The 17,424-nt window shown below is 42.5% G+C and overlaps 1 protein-coding gene across 1 annotated transcript in view; it reads left to right on the forward strand.

Moving 5' to 3' along the window:
* Nucleotides 1-13,571: 13,571 nt before the first annotated feature.
* Nucleotides 13,572-17,424, forward strand: part of AHR (aryl hydrocarbon receptor) — a 62,768-nt gene continuing 58,915 nt past the window's right edge. Inside the window, exon 1 of the mRNA XM_084510979.1 lies at nucleotides 13,572-14,010. Within this exon, the coding sequence (XP_084367105.1) occupies nucleotides 13,955-14,010 (56 nt within the window). The 5' untranslated portion in view covers nucleotides 13,572-13,954. The remainder of the gene's footprint in view (nucleotides 14,011-17,424) is intronic.

Here is a 17,424-nt window from a genome sequence, read left to right on the forward strand (position 1 = left end):
CAGCCTGAATTATAAGAACAGCTTTCAACTTGCATACTACACCTGTAATTTTCCACTACCTTTCCAATTCACTGTTACTGTTGTCTTCCAATTTCAGCCTCTGTTTTTTACTAATACAGTAAGAGTCACAATAAATGAAACTGCATGTGAGCACTGTCTTAAGAACTATCCACAAAATAATGTATTTTGTAATCATGTGTAATACTACTTTCCATGTTAACTTATACCTTAGATATCTTGAAGAATACAGTTTAATTTCAGTAAGAAAGCAATTAAAGAAGATACTTCTACTCAACTTTTTTTTTTTTTTTTTTTTTTTTTTTGCTTCTTTTGCTCTTTTTCCTTGTTTTCCCTGTGCCTTCAAAACATCCACATTCATGTGGGGTTACATGAATGTGTTTTTGTGCGGTGTACAGCTGCAGAAGAAACAAAATACATTCTGATGGTGGGTGATGTAGGTACTTTCAATGACTAATGGGTTTAGCTTTGTGTTTTTGTTTGCCTGCTCAAAAGCTAAGAGTTAGATAAAAGAAAGCAGTAAAGGAAGAGGTGTTTTTTTTTTTTTTTTTTTTTTTTTAATAAAAGGCAAAACAATGGTACAATCTCTTCATACCTCTTCAAAGGTCCAGAGAAAAATTCCTGTATGTTGGTTGTATTGGTGTAAGAATGTTTAGGAGGAATGCAACATATAGAAGTCAGTAAGCTTGGGATCAAAGGAAACAGCAAATCTCAAGAATCTGTCAAGTAGGAGGAAGTTTGAAAAGAAAGGAGAATCCATCAAAAGTGTGCCACTTTTATCTGCTTAAAACAAGGTGATTGTTTTCTTTTCAGTGGTGTGATTTGCCGATAAAGTTGAATTTTCAAAGAAATAGGTTGAACCCTTGTGTATAGATTTTTTTTTTAACTTCTCCTAAATGTTTTTTGCGTTGCATGAAATAATATATATTTCTTTCCTTTCTAAAGCCCTCTGTCAGGGCAAACTTGCCATGACAAGTTCCCACAAGGAAAGTCCTGTAGGGTCCAAATATCACTTGAAATTCCTGACTGAGCATGATTGCTGTTTGAGACTGTTACCTGATTGCTGGTCTGAGTGACTGGCTTGCAGAATACTGACTTTAAAGGCATAAAAGCTTGAGCATCTGTACAGCTGGTAGTACAGGTGTCTGCTCATCAAAGCAGTGAGCACCACTGGCTTTTTTCTGAATCCTGTCACCAAGGATATAGAATAGTATGATGAAATTGCAGAAGTACATATAACTGGTTAGCTTCTGCTAACCTGATATTCAGCAATATCTCTTCCTTGATTGCATTTAGACTACAGCGATGGAGTAGTCTGCAATTAATCCTGCAGTTCAGCTATCCTGATGCACAGGGCACACTGACTTTCCTTCCTATTGATGTCTTGTTTCTTCAGTGGAAGCTAGAGTATAGGAAATGAAGGAAAAGAGAAAATGATATACAACTGCAGCTCATCCCATCGTAGAAGGAAGTCAGCATGTGTACCCACACTCAGATACAAACAGCACCCCTAGTTTGGGTGAACAATTAATTTCAACAGAAGCCCGTGCAATGCAGCATGCTACTCAGAGTCAATGAGGAGAGTCACTTCTCTTAAATAGGACTGATTTAGGGCAATAAGATAGGCAAGATGCCTATCATGATTTTTTTTTAGAAATTAGCATGCTTTTTCTCCCCATATCTCCTTCGCAATTGTTGCAGTTGCAAGAGAAGACAGGAATAGTGCCATCAGATTGTTGTTTAAGTAAATAATCAGGACAGCAAGCTTGAAAAGGAATGATTTGTTTCCATCTGTGTGCCTCTGTACATCTGCTAAGCTAAATAGATTGAAGGGATTGGGAAATAAGAGACTAAAATGAGACTAAACAGTGATCTCTATGCTTTTTATAGATGGAAATGACCTAGCTACTCAAAAACAATGTTTTATTTCATAAAGACAAAGACGTATTACAATAAGGAGTACTGTTCAAGCCTTATTCTATAAGTTACATCATTTTTATCAAGTGTTTCTGAAAATATGGAGTACCTCTGCTGTTTGGATGCATGCAAATATGCTGTTATTGTGGAAGAGTCAATTGAATGAGCACAATATATCAAATATTACCAATATTGGCAGTTCTTTTAGCATATGAATGTCAAGAAAAAGCATACTCTTAGTAATTTAACAGCAAGTATATTATATTATTTCCTTCCCCGCCTCCTGAAGCATTGCAGCATATATCAGAAGTGCTTGTTCATTGTAGAAAATTCAATTCTAAGTCTGAATACAGTTTACTGTTTGAAATTTACTTTTTCTTCTGACTGAATGTTAGGCATATATAAATTTTTATAGGATAGTTAGATGCATGTATATCACTGAGTTTGCACTGCTTATGGAAAGCAGTTGTAATAAACTTGGAGAGGATTACAATAGGTTGTTCCAGCCACCACAAGCCTAAGAAATCAACAGTATCACCAAGCTTAATGCAATTAGTCATGTCTGTGTGAAATTATGTTATTGTAGCAAGTATTCAGCTGCTTAGGGGTAGATGCTGAAGATCTTAGATGCTGAAGGAACAAACTCAGCAACATCAGAGCATCGATATCCATAGCAAGAACAGAATGATGATGAAATTCTTGTGCTTAATGGCATTTTAATCTAATAAAAGCAGTTTTTCCAGTGACCCACAGCCATGATATTATGGCCTTATCAAGAACTGTAACATTTTAGGACAAAAGTCATATGCTGGAAATTTATTCTGCCCTGCCTATAATAGAAAAGTTTGAGATGAAGGGTAGAAAACAGCAAGCTATGTTTCTTCTCTTGGTGTAACTACAAAAGGAAGGAAAGCAAGGGGAAAACACACACAAGGTAACTACCAGGTTGTGCCCTAATGAAGATAACTGCCTCATTGTGTCCACTATAAATGTTGTCATGACGTTAGTTCAACCTTTGGTCTTAAACAATGGAGACCATGAAATACGTACTTGCTACATATTGAGAATGTTATGGGAATGACCGGAATATTTTATACAAGAGTAGCAATACATGTTGAACAAACATTACCTAGCCATAACATTCTGGAACATGGACTGCTGGAACAATTGTGGCTGGGGAGAGGTTCATACAGGAAGACAAATATCCCAAAGTCACTTTATTTCAGGTCTCCATTTTTAGAAAGGCTTTTTTTTTTTTTTTTTTAGTTTACAGCAGGAGTGTGTGGCAGAGGGGGAGGGCAGAGGTTTCCCTGTGTATGCCTTTCCCTGAAGCCTTCACTGAGAAGGAATTATTGTAAATAATAGAGTCAAGAGGCCAACAGAATATTTTTTATGCAAACAAGCTGAACATTGCTCCTGTGTCTTTCCCTTTCCTTGTCCATTTTTCAGACTGAATCTAGAACATGGCTGTATAAAGGCTATGTCTACAGTCTGTAGAGGCTAGCAAATACCCAGATGCTGCAGCTCAGCCATACGTATGAAATTAAATTTCTAGGATTCATCGTATGGCTCTCTGCCACAGTAGCTACTGTCATGAACAACTCTGCGAAAGGTTTTATTAATGGAACAACATATGACCAATTGATCCTACAGTCACTTTCCTCAATGAATTATTAAAAATCAATAGGTTCCATGATTCTATGAGCTACTACTGTAACTCTGGCTTTTTTTACGACTTTTTTTTTTTTTAATGTCTTCTTATTGGAAACAAGTTTCTCCTCAACCATTTACAATTTTCTCTTCAATAACTCCATCTTTTAACTGTTGGCTTTTTATTCTTTCTGGATTTCCTTGTCTACTCTGCTTATTCTCTTTCCTTTTCTCCAGTTTTATCTATCTGATCAGTTCTGTAGCAATGTACTCCTAGGAAAAGTACCATAGGAGTAATCTACTATACTTTTAGTAGGAATAGTAGAAATATTTACTAGAAAACAGAAGAAAAAAAAAAAAAGGAAAAAAAAGTAAGAGTTGTTGCATTTAATTAGGTATCCTTCAGCTGTAACTCCTGAATTGTTAATGGTTTAGGCAGAAACAAGATCAGAAATGATTTCTTCCCACTTTGGAAAAAATAAAAATTAAAATTAAAAAATCCCACTAGTCTTGGGCCGCTATGTAGACCACAGGTCACCTTAAGCCAAGCTTGAAGGTCAGCTGAAAAGTTCAGACAGACCAGCTCACAGATGTTTGTTGTACTTAACATCAATGAGTCCACCACGCTCAATTCTTGTGTTTAGTTTTTTTTTTTTTTTTTTTAAATCCCAGTCTATTTGAAAGTACTATCCTATGTTCCTTGAAGTTCCTTGAAATATTTTTGAAGGCACATCCTTCACACTGCCCATTGCTATAGAAACATCACCCTTAATTTTATAACAGATCCAAATTTACCAAGTGTAGAGTCAGGGAATTCTTACAGGAGAAATCATAGATCAAAAAATCATGTTTTCTGGAGTCTTGCCGCCTTTAGGATATCTCTTTCAGTAAGCCTCTCTTATGAAAGAAACTGTGAAGTGGCTCCAAATATATGCCCTCAGAGGAAAACAAACAAACAAACAAACAAACAAACATATTTTATACATCTAAAATGAACAACTTTTAATCTCTAGCAGATAGACTAGCTAGCAGCTCTGTTGACTAGGGGAAATGATAAACTGCTAAAGCTTTGTGGTATCTTGGTGATGCAATGTATTGTAGCTATAGGGACGTAGTAAGAATAATTGTGTGAAGCACATGGGAAACACTTTTAGTGAACACTATTGTGCTGATATCACTGGAATTGCTAATTGGCACTTGTGGTCATAAAAACTGGCAATGTGTAGGTTTTGAAGCTGTTTTTCCTAATGTTTTCTAGAAGATTAAATAATCACTAAAACTATGCACTTATTTTGGAAAGATCTTTTATACAACATATGCCTATGATAGGCTTTTCCACTTCAGTATTTTATTCATTAGGAATCTTACAAAATTATTTATATAGAATAAAATACAAATACAAATTATAATTAAGTAATAATTAAGTGTAGCTGTTCTTACAAGACAGAGTTTTCCAATTCAGCATTTTCAATGGTATTAGTGCAAATGGAAAAATATTCAAAGAACATTCTGAACCTTTCTGTCTGTGTACATAGTATGTTAACTTTTAAGAGACAACTTCTGCATAGCTAGGACTTAAAACCCAACATTTCAGATAGTACTTCAGGCTCTATGTTGAAGCTAATGCTACATAACTGGTAGTGAAAATTAACAGGTGAGTCACTACAACCAAAGAGCTAAACACCTCTCTTGCATGCAGGGCACACTAATAAGAAGGTTTTCAGAACACTCATTGCTAGCAAGTGTTAAATACTATGAGGTACTCTGCGGGCCAGACTGAATTAAAAGAACCGGAGATAATGGGACTATAAAGATGATATGTAGCTAGCAACAGTTGTGGCTTGCTTAGGGATACATGTAAACACAGTCTGGTTGGGACACTTAACAGGATAAATGTGGAAAAAAAAGAGGAGATAAAGCAAACAATATATCAACTGGCTTGCGGGCAGTTTTCAGTGCATGCATGTTCTTCTGTAGTGCTGAGCAGAAAAAACATGCCAGGACTACTCTCTGCAGAACAAAAGTCTTAAAGTGCTTCTCTAGGACAGATACCTGCCCCTGTTGCCTTCTCTGCAATGCTGTTTGCTCTGTGCAATGTGGTCACTCTCTGGTTTTGTGCCATTCTCCAGAGACAGTTGTTTCCCTGTGTTCCTGTCCTAACAGACTCACTGTCCCCTCTCCTCTTTCAACTTCCTTGGCTGCCTCAGTCACAGCTGAAATCAAAGAAAACCATGCTGAAATGAGGGGAAGTCGTAGTCACGCTGGATAGAAAAATGATGTTATGGGTCTAAATTACAAAACCTACATAAAATTGCAGTCACTTTCTGCGACAGTGTCTCAGTAAGCCCCAGACAGGTCACCTAGCACAGCTGTAGTCTCTCTGTGACAGAAAGCTTTAAGGGATGGGTCGGGCAATCAGCTGCCAGGACACAGGCTCAGCTCATTCTTAAGAACCAGGGACTCAATGAGTGAATGTATTTTCTATCGTGTTCATGAAAATACTTTCAAAAGAACAAACACATGCCACATTTTTTCTCAGGCAGGCTATTTCCTGAGTAGGTATTAAAAACACTGTGTTTTGGCTTTCTTCTTTGCTTGTTCTTTTTTGTTATTAATTATGCAGTGTGTTCATGGAAAGCTGTCTGTGTGAGAAATTTCCATGAATTACAAATTGGTTTTAGCCTTGACCTTTGACATTTAGATATTGGCATATGTTTGTTATTTTTTCATATTCTTCTCTATGTGTACATTCTGTAATTGATAGGTAGTCCCAAGCAAAAGAGAGAATACGAAGCCATTAATGTGATACCTGTAGCTTGTCTTAGTCACAGAAAGGTTTTATAAGGCTAAATTAAAATTTATGACAGTTAGCTATATTTATTAAAATTAGCTCAGGTTTGTTGGTACAGAAGTTAGGCTCTGGCACAGTAACCGTATTGTCGCTTCTAATTTAGATCATTTGTTTTACTCATTAGTCTTACTTTGTGTATACCCTTTCTTCTTAATGAGAGCAGAAAGAGAATTTGCAGGCTACTGAGTTAGCCATCATCACTGTAAGCTTGTTTCAGACCCTCTCAAGCCACAGGTTTTGTTAATATTATAAGCCAATTTAGTGGGAAAGCCCTGTTAATAAATATAGTTCAACAGCATTTTAAAGCAGAAGTAAAAAAAGGTCAGCTCTTCATGTTCTGAGTATAACGGCACAGAACGTCTTGGTGCAGCAAGATCATACGCTGGTGCAGCTGGATCATGTGTTGCCCACATTTGCTGATTGTCATGGTGATTTACTGTTGTGACCCAAACTTTCCTGCCTCTGCATACAAAAAGTGTAAGCTATTTGTTTAACTGTATGGCCAAAACCATCAGAAATACACTCTAGAATTATACCTGTACTAGTGAACTTGCCAGCACCATGACAACATCCAAGACATTAAAAATCAATCATTGGTGGTTCAAAATTGTTAGAATGGTCCTTTACATGGCTTTAGTGTGTTCTCACATAATTCCCAGGAACAGTTTAGGGGTTAACACATGCCTGTGACCATCTGCAATTTTCATTTTGTATGCAGTCACCGTAGCAAGGAAACCAAGAAAATATAATAGCATGTGTCTGTTACACTCTGCCAGTGAGCTTCAGCGGCCAGAAAGGAACAGAAGGTATTCGTTGATCCCAATAATCTAACTGTCAGAAAGATGGACATTGTACGATGTATGTAGAAATGGCATTTTTCTTTAAATGGGTTTTGTAGTTACAGACAACTCCTTGTTTATGGACATAACTAACATAAACGTACTCCACTGACAAGGAGGGAGGGGAGAAGGAAGAAGTGGAGGTCATGCTGGTATTTGGAATGACAACATAAAAATTATTCTACCCATATAATAAAATATATTCGTAATGCTTGTGGGAGAAGAGGGTTGGACAAAAATAAATGTAGTTACAGAATCACAGAATGGTTGAGGTTGGAAGGGACCTCTGAAGAGTCCTCTGAAGGGACCTCATCCAGTCCAACCTCCCTGCTGAGCAGGATCACCTAGAGCACATTGTGCAGGATGGCATCCAGGCAGATTTGGAATGTCTCCAGAGAAAGAGACTCTACAACCTCTCTGAGTGACCTGTGCCAGTGCTCTGTCACCCTCACAGTAGAGAAGTGCCCTCTCATATTCAGCTGGAACTTCCTGCACTTCAGTTTATGCCCATTGCCTCCCATCCTGTCACTGGAAAAAAATGAAGAGAGACCAGTTCCATCCTCTTGACATCCTCCGCTCAGATATTTATACACATTGATGAGGTCTTCTCTTTTCCAGACTAAGCAGGCCCAGCTTTCTCAGCCTGTCCTCATATGACAGGTGCTCCAGTCCTCTCATCATCTTCATAGCCCTCCTCTGGACCCACTCCATTAGCTCCATGTCCCTCTTGTACTGGGGGGCCCAAAACTGAGCACAATACTCCAGGTGTGGTCTCACCAGGTCTGAGTAGAGGGGCAGGATCACCACCCTTTACCTGCTGGCAACACTTCTGAATGCATCCCAGGAAACCATTGGCCTTTTTGGCCATAAGGGCACATTGCTGGCTCCTGGTCACAGCCTGCTGTCCTGCAGGACTCCCAGATCCTCTCTGCAGAGCTGCTCTCCATCAGGTCAGCACCAGTTCTCTAACTGGAAGGCTGTTTCTTTATAAACTTGTTCCAGTCTGCTCATTTCTGTATATCAGAGAAAAACCTGAGAAGAGTAAGCAGTGTGCTGATTTTTACACTTACTATGTAATGATATTGTTCCTTTGTTCCTTTATTTTCTTGTACTTATGGGTGAAACATGGTTCTTGTTTTCCACATTATAGGATCTGAGAAGAATCATGATAGTCTCACAGATGATGCTTATTAATTTCTCAAGTTTTCTGGAAGTGGAATAGTCTTGAATGCTGTCTCTAATTGTGTTTCTATTCTACTCAGGATTTTTTGTGGCCTCTGTCATGACAATTGAGATTACAGATTTCATTGGATTAGTGTAATTCAATGAATTTAAAGTAATTAACATACCATTATTAACCAAAACCTTTCAGCATGAGCAATTTTATAAGGATCAGAGGCAACTTGCCCAAATATCAATTGTTTCAAATCTTTTGTGCTTTGTATGACTCTTCAGCTTCTAGAAATGCTCCTCAGGTTGTATATCTAATGGAAAACTGGGTGTAATTTTAAACACTGACATATGAGAAGCTCCCACAGACACAGTGGAGATGGGGAGGAGGAGAAAAGGAATGCACAGGTTCTTTCCCGTATTGACACAAATACAAATAGCAGGAAAAAAGCTTCTTCTCAATCTAATTCTCATAAAAACTACCTACTGTTCAACTAGTACCTGAAAATAAGGCTTCTATAAAAAAACAGTCACCATAAAGTACGGTCAGTCACATTTCAGAGCTTTTATTTTTCTAGATAAAATTGTTTTCATTTAAGTTCCAAAAAGGCAAGGAAGAATTTTTTTCAATAAACCTGGTTCCTCACAATAAATCATTTGTGTGACTTTCTCAGTCACTAAAAAATCAATATACAGGGTATTCAGTTACAAGTGAACTTCCCTAAATGATTAGTTCCCTGAATTGAGTATGAAGAGAGTTATCTGAGTCACCACAGATATCCTTTCTCAGCAGAACAAAAGCGCAATGGCAAATAATTCCTAAACAAGTGACAGTTCTGCATATCCCCAAAACTTGAACTGCACAAATTACAATTTTAAACCACAGTTCTCTTTTCTCGTCTCCAGGGAGTCAGAAAAGAAATCACAAATAATCAAACCCGATTTCTTCCATGTTATTTGCACTGAAGACAACCAGGACAAGTCAACACACAGAGTTATCTGAGGGAAGTAAAGTTTTGGCCATGGACAGAAAGAGTAGGATAAAGGAGAGAAATGAGTCAGAGATGACCCTAAGATAGCAAGCAGTGTTTATAATTCTTATAAATTCCTCACAAGGGACAAGATTTTTGTTGGTCTTGTGGTGATCCTGTGAAACTCCATCCCACTCAGGAATTTCTGTCTGTTTAGTAAAAGTCCTCTTCTCCAAGCAGCTGCCCACCTCTTGAAATGAGTGAGGGGTCTGTGTAGGGCAGGAGAAGCAGAAATGGAGCAGAACTGATGTTTGGGTCAGAAGGTAATTGCTCATTTTGGAGCCAGGACAGCAGATGTGACTGCTGACCAGCAAGAGCTCTGGAAGCTTCAGTGGATCATAATTACGCAGATATGGAAGAGCCTGTGGCACCTCACCACATGCTAAGGATAGGAAAGGCATGATTCATGAGATACACAGGCACACTTCTCTTAAAAATCTCATTATCGGATAGAATTACAATTCATGACTTTAAAAGTGGAAATGCCGGATTTGAGTAATGAGGAGAAAACTGATTGTTGATGGTTCTAGACAAGTTATTAAGGGACATTGTGATCTTTAGTTTAGACCTAGTAAGCCAGCTGGGTAGCATCCTAGAGATAAAGTAAGAGGAGGTCAGTCAGTTGTACTACTATATACATGAAAATGATCAACATAGGTATTAAACCCTTTAATTGTCCACATAATATCGGCCACAGTTTTCATTTGTAAGACAAAACATGTTAAACCTGACCAAGTATTACTGCTAAAAAAGAGTGATAATTAAAGAAAGAAACAAACAAAACAACCTTGTGCTGTAAAGGAGGCTGTAAGATAGCTGAATCATAGTTCTATCATTTTAGTCCATTTTACACTGAATATGAGGCAAGATCTCTACTGTACCCAAATAAACAATTGGAAAAGAAAATACTGAAATGATGTGTTGGGCAAAGAGACAGCAAGAGTGTCAGGAGAGGACAGATTTGAAAAATCATAGAATCATAGAGCGGTAGATAACCTGATATTAAGTTTTGTTTGTTTGTTTGTTTGTTTGTTTTTAGGTAACTGTGTGTAAAAGGCTTAAATGACACAAATAGAAATTCTCCATGCATCTTATGATAGTCTGTGTTCTGAACATCTGGCATGTCCTATCTGTTGTTAAAAAGGTATCTGACCCATAGGAACGGATTTCCAATTGCAGGCAGTGAAAAGGATTGCACTGTATGGATGGATGTACAGAAGATATAGTTTCTGCCTAGCAGCAAGTTTTCCTTACTCTCTGCTTCCAAATCTGGGAGTTGAAGTGCAACCACAGACCTCCACTGGTACCATGTAAATTCCCATGGCCCCAAAAAGGAACTCACTGGGAGATGACATCTATCAGAGGAGGCTAAAGCCTGCCTCCTTCTTCATGTGGCCTCCAGTACATTTGGACCTGATAGATGAGTCAGCATGAGTACTTGCACAGGTTGCCCAGACATGTAGTGGGATCTCCCTTGTTGGAGATCCTTAAGAGCTGTCTGGACATGCTCCTGGGTGGTGCTGCTCGAGCAGGGGGGCTGGAGCAGATGGGCTCCAGAGGACCCTTCCAACCCCAACCATGCTGTGATTCTGCAAAGTATGGGCGTGTCTGACAGTATCTAAGCAGCACAAACGTTGTGATCTCGAGGATATCTCAGTGGAGAGAGACCTTGGTGGATTTTCATTAGAGAATAAGAAGTTGCTGGAGACTTTGTTCAGTTGCAGTGAGGAAGCTCCGACTGGAAATGATCAAAAATTGGAAGAAGAGGAGCTTTAAACAATGTCATTAGGTTTACAACTCAAAGGTAATATAGTTAAAGAGAAGAATGAAAGCAGAGCAGCAATTTGTATTGTATATGGAGTGATCAGAGCATGCTTGTGTTGACAGAGGAACAAACCAGAGAGCAGGAAGAGGTTAGGGGTGAAAAGAGTAGTGAAAGGGACTGGGAAGTTTAAGTGGGAAGAAATAGAGTGTTTGGCTAGATGGATGGATTTGGAGGGAATAAATGGCATTTTCAGTTTTAGTCCTAAAATCAAAAGAAAGAGTCTGGAGAAGAGAAGGAAGTAGGATATGGCACACATTACTGCCTATCAGTCAGGATGCTGGCAACATCTAGTGAAGAGAGAAGACAATAAAGAGGAAAGGGACTGCAGAGTGACAGATAATGGCAAATAGCTGACATCCTCTGCCAAGGTGTTTGGCCAGGAATGTGGCAGGAATGCAAAAGCAATGCACTGACCTTTTAACATGTACAGTTCATTTACTATATATATTTTTAATGGATTTCAGCAATTTTTCTTTGCTGAAGATATATTTTTCAAAACAGTATTTGATCAACTACTTGCACACTAGTATTTTTAAGATTTAGTTAAATTAATTTAATCTGAATATTGCGGCTTCAGCACACTCTGCATCTGGGAGAGCTTCCCAGGCAATTAAACTCGAGCAATTAAGCTGGTAAACAAGCGTGTGTTATGCTGTCTAATTCACGCTGTGAGCTTCTGAGGACGAGGCCCATGCCACTGTGGGATGCACAGGATGTTGGAACCAGAGCATGGCTGCAGCCGGGACTCCTCAGCAAAGCTGCTGCATTTCGGCACAGCGCGGCTGCCCCTGAGCCAGGAGACTGGCTGTGCTGAGGTTTGCACAACCGCAGTGCTCTATTTTCCCAGCAGCTGCCATATGGTAATACCTGGGCCACAGCTAATAACCTCTGTCAGCATACCGGAGCAGGAGTACTTGCATAACCACAGTATTGGTTTCAACAGCCAGCGAGGGAATGCGCAAGTGCTCTTAGCTGCTGTTTTAATTCCTGCAGCCTGGCCAGCTTCTGCAGGCAGATGCAAGCCAGCACCAAGGACACTGCCTCAGCCTCCTCCCAGCCAGGCAGGGAGAACTGGGAGAAGGAAAAAGGCAAGGACCTGTGCTAAAGTCAACAGCCTGAGTTTTGAGCAGCAGAGGGGCCAAGGCTGTGGCTGCATCGCTTGGGCTGGACTCAGCCGCTTGCTTCGGGAAGTGGCTGGAGTTTTGTGGGCTTCAATGGGAGCAGAAGGGAGCTCTTCCTCATTCTCAGCACGGGTCAGCCAGGCTCTTGTCACAGTCACGGTTGTGTATAGCCTGTGTTTACACAGGGCGACTCCCCGTCTCCCAAGTTTAGTGCAGAGACAAAATTTATTGTCTTAATTCCGGGTGAAGAGCTCTGCTCTTGTGAGAGGAAACAGAGGAAGAATACAGGAAAGCAAAGCAGTGGCGGGTCACAAATGCATCAGGAGGCTTCTTAAACAGTTTTATTTGTCAGCAGTTTGGCAGCACCTTTTACTTTTTTTGTGACGCTGCTGCTTTCCTTTAAAATAAGTGTTTAGTTTAAAATGTCAGCATAATAACTCACGGATTTGCCCCCTAATGAGATATTAACCACATCCTGGGCTAATAACCCCCTTCGTTCCTTCTGGTGCTTAGGAAGTTGCAGCGTTGCCCCAAGTGACTTCCCCCAAGCGTCCTCAAGTCCCTGTCTTCGGTGGAGCCCTGTGCATTTCCACTTGTCCACCCATGAGCACTCCTACCTGGGGTTCCCTCCCAGCCCCTCGTTTTGGTGGCAGCGCCTCGTTTTTGGCTTGTTTACTCGGTGACCTGCAGCCTGAGCGCTTTTTTTCAGCCTCGGGGAAGCGGGAAGGCGAGGAGGCTGCAGGCCTCGGGGCAGGCAGGTGACCGACACAAGCCTCATCTTGCAACCGAGGCGGGCTGGGCTTCCTTTCGCAACCGTGACTTTTATTTCATTTCTTATTTTATTATTTGATTTTCACGTCGCCGGTGCCCACAGCCCACCTTCCTCCCCTACCCCACCCGCCCCCGGCCGCCCTCCTCTCCCCTCGCCCGCCCTTCCCAACATGGCGGCGCGGCCGCCCCCTCCTCCCTCAGCGCGGCCGCCGCGAGGGGCCTCCCCCGGGGGGCGAGGGGGCGGCGGTGCTGTCAGCCGGGCGGGGCGGGACCGGGGCTCGGCAGCGCCGTGCGGGAGGAGCGGGCACGGGGCTGGGCCGGGCTAGGCTGGGCTGGGCTGGGCGGGGAGGCGCGGCCCGGCCCGGCGCCGCGCACACTGACAGGCGCTCGGCCAGCAGACGGCGGCCGCGCCGGGGCGCGGAGTCCGCGGGGCCGGCCGGGTGCTCGGTGTCGCCTCGGCAGCAGGGGCGGGGGGGCGCGGCGCTGGAAAGCCCCGGCCGCCCCCACACCTGTGCCCCGCGGGGGCGGCCAGTGGGTGTCGCCGCCGCCGCCGCCGCCGATCACCTGGGATCCCCGCCCCGTGGCGCCTCCGCCTCCCGAGCTCGCCGCGCCGGGGAAGCCGAGCGAGCTGCGGGCTGGGCGGCAGGGCCGGGGCCCGCGGGCGAGGCCGGGGCCGGGGCTGCGGCGCCGCTGGGGCTCGCCCCCTCCCGGCAGCAGGAGCGAGGCGGGCAGGAGGGCGGGGGCCTTGGAGCGGCGGCAGGATGAACGCCAATGTCACCTACGCCAGTCGCAAGCGGCGGAAACCTGTGCAGAAAATGTAAGCGGCGCTCGGCGGGCTGGGAAGGAGGGCACGGGGGGGACGGGGAAGCGGCTTCCCTGCCTCCTCCCGGATGGGGCTGCCCGGGGGCGGCTGCCCGCCGACTGCGCGGCCCTGCCCGCGCCCGTCAGCACGGGGAAGGAGAGGGAAGGTGGCCGCCGAGCCGAGCCGTGCCCGCCCCACGCCGTGTCCCGGGGCCGGTGATCTTGTTTCATTTCGCTTGGTTAAAAGCGGGTCGTCCCCCGCGACCGGGCGGGCGGGCGGAGGCAGCAGCCGGGTGCGCGGCCGCCCCGGCTCGGCAGGCACCTGAGGTGACAGCGCCGGGCGCTCGGCCCCTTCCCGGTGCTGGCCCGGCCTCGCTGCCGCACCGCAGCGGTCACAGCCCGCCGCCGGCACCCCTGCGGGTCCCATGTAAGGTCGAAAGTGGCCAGGAGAAAGAAGTCTGGCCGCGGTTTTTATTTTTAAACTTCAGGTGGCGGGGGGACGGCTCGCTACCTGGGCAGTGGCACGTTGTGCACCTGCCGCAGGACCGGGCGCTGCGCTGGCCGGCGATGTACAGGACACGGGAGATGTTGAACTTGCGCTTTCGACTGGAAGTCGAGTACCTATAGGTCGTAAAAAGTAGTAAAGCCGAACTGCTGGGCTGCAGGGAAAATAACCTAAGCGTGATACAAAGCTCAAAAAATGCCCTCTGTATTGTGGAGGAGTGCTCCTGTGGAAGGTAACTGCCGAAACTCCAAAAGCGTTAAAAAGAAGGACAAATATTTCATGAAACTCTCATGTAAATTGTATGGTTTTAGACTTAGAGCAGACAACCGTCTCAGGGGGAGGGGAATTAACTGGGGTGCTTGCGCCTTTACGGTTGGAGCTGTTAGAATGAATACATACGCATATCCAGATTCTCGGTCTACAAATTAGCACAAGAAGTCTAAACGTGGCTTTTTTTTAAAGCCCTTGCTGGAAGGTACAGTCATAATGTGAACAGCAGTGTTTGCTTTTCTTTCTTTTGATCACTCATTTCCAAACAGAGGTGCTGAATTAGACTTGCTCTACAGATCTGGATTTCGAGAGCGAAATTAGTGTTGCTTTTTCATGAAGAAGTAAAAAGGCACTGGTAGTGTTTGTCAACTATTAGTTGCTGAAGGCAAATAATTCTTGAGTTCTGATTGCGAAAGGATGAGGTGTTCTGCCTTTTTGGTAAGATCGGTTAATGTCTGGCTTACTATTAAATTCTTAGGCTGGATTAGAGGATGTGAAACTTTTTTTTTTTTTTTTTTTTTGGCGTTACTATAGTAGCTATGTAAATCATCTTTCTGCATAGATGTTCTCTTTATATAATTTGGCCGTGCTTGTCTTATTAGTTGAACTTGAAGGCTCTTTTATTACTAATGGGAATCATATCTCTGTTGAGGAATTTCTCCCTCTAAAGCCAAAGGGAGAAGTAAGTGTTTCCTCTTAAAATAAAGGTATTAATGTTAAAGTTGTATGCTCACCTGTCCGTAGAAGAGGAGGCATTACTATTAACCTATCTTGTTTGGGTTACCAGAAATTATCAGTATGCAAGATGAATTTATTTGGCATGCATCGCTTTTTCTTCTCCTAACAGCTGTACTTTTTGGTTCCTTGTGCTGTTAGACCAACCTTACGTATCACTGCTGGTGGGTCAGAGAGCTCTGATTTCTCATGTCTCCTACTACAGAATGTACCTTTGGGCCAAAAACCACAGGGAGAGGCTGTAAGCTCTTGTAACTGACTGGAGGGAAGGAGGGGAGAAAAGTCCCAATGCTGTTTCCTTGCGCTGTGGTTTGATGCTGCCGTGCTCCAAGTCTCTTTGAACTTGATATTTTGTGTCCCCAGCAGAATTCAGAGCTCTTCCAAAAGAGTTGCAAAATTAAAGAAGCGATGTATTGCTGGGAGTAGTACCTTTTATAATGATTGCTTCTGTAGATAGTTTTTAAAAACATTTAATTTGCTATATATATACCTTTGAAAGGATCCTGATGATTGTTAACCTGCAACAATAGGCAGCTAGCTTACAGAATTGGAAGAAGCTGTTCATACAATGCCTTACTGTGCTTAGGGAAGGAGAAGAAAACTGAAGGAGAAGAAATACGTCTTGCTCCTGGTGCAAATAACTCATTAAAGCCATGATGATAACTCAGAACCGATTTAGGAAGCTTCCCCTGCAACCACCCTGTCTTTATGTGCCTTGAGAAGACTGAACTTGGCAGGGAGCTGCCCGACAGTGCCAAGCGTTGAAAAGCGCCTTTTGGATTCAGCAGGGAGCTACAGTACTGCGGCTGGAAAAGAAAAGCAATAATGGCAACTGCTCCTGCACTTCATCTTGTTATCTTGTCATCTTAAGAAAGGGAAAAAAAAAAAAAAAAAGGCGCCTAGTAAACAATCTGCATTCCAGTAAAATGTAATGAGCTGCAGAAACCACTCGCTGGGAGCCTCCCGTCGGAGCCGGGCGGGTCCCCCTGGTGGCCGCAGCCCGTGGCGGTGCTGCGTGCCCGGGGGCTTGGCGAGCAGGGCATGGCCCCCGCTTTTTCCTTCTTTCTTTCCTTTTTTTTTTTTTTTTTTTTTTTTTTCCTGAAGGTCTTGTATTCCTTTTCTCAAGTGATTGGTAGCTGAATCGCTGACTTTACGTGCTAGGAGGATAAAATGCAAAGTTTTATTGAGGTGGGGTTTACTGGAGATAGATCCTAACATTATCTGAAAGAAGTTATATTACTAATCGCTCCACCTTGTAGTTCTTCTATTTCTATATTTTTCTGCCTCTATCTAGCTGTGACTTGCTGTTTTTTTTTTTTTATTTTTTTTTGTTCAGTATTTGGATAGGAGCTGTTTTTCATAACTGAATGAATGTAATAGACAAGGAATGGGGTGGGGGGATCTAAATGTTTCATACTGTGCAGACGCAGAAAGTGTAATAGCATGTTTCTTGAAAAAGCAGACTAAATAAGAAATGATACGCTTTTGTTCTGAGTTAGTTTAAAAGTATTCATGATACTAAATATTCCAGAGAAAAATGTTTGACTGGTTGGTTCTTAATTAAGACTACAAATTAAGACACAATAATGTCTGAAAGCAGTGCAGAGATACTTTTAATTTAAAAAAAAAACAAAAACAAAAACATGACTGTTTATGTTTTCTTTCAAGACAAACAAATGAGAAGTGCTAGAACAAGCCTTCAAAATGCAACTTCATCAGTAAAGAAAAACAATCATTAAAAGATTGCTTTGTTTAATGCAGTATCATATATACAACAGTTTACACCTTTCGTTTGAAAGGCAGACATTAAAGCTGTTTGCCATAAGTAGAATAAACTTAGAAATGATAACCCTGCCAGTCTTGGTTTACCTGTATGTTACATGTAGACTGCTACTTGAAAGTGACTCTTTCTAAGGTTTG

The sequence above is a fragment of the Aythya ferina genome, assembly GCF_964211825.1.
Source record: "Aythya ferina genome assembly, chromosome: 2".
NCBI lineage: Eukaryota > Metazoa > Chordata > Aves > Anseriformes > Anatidae > Aythya > Aythya ferina.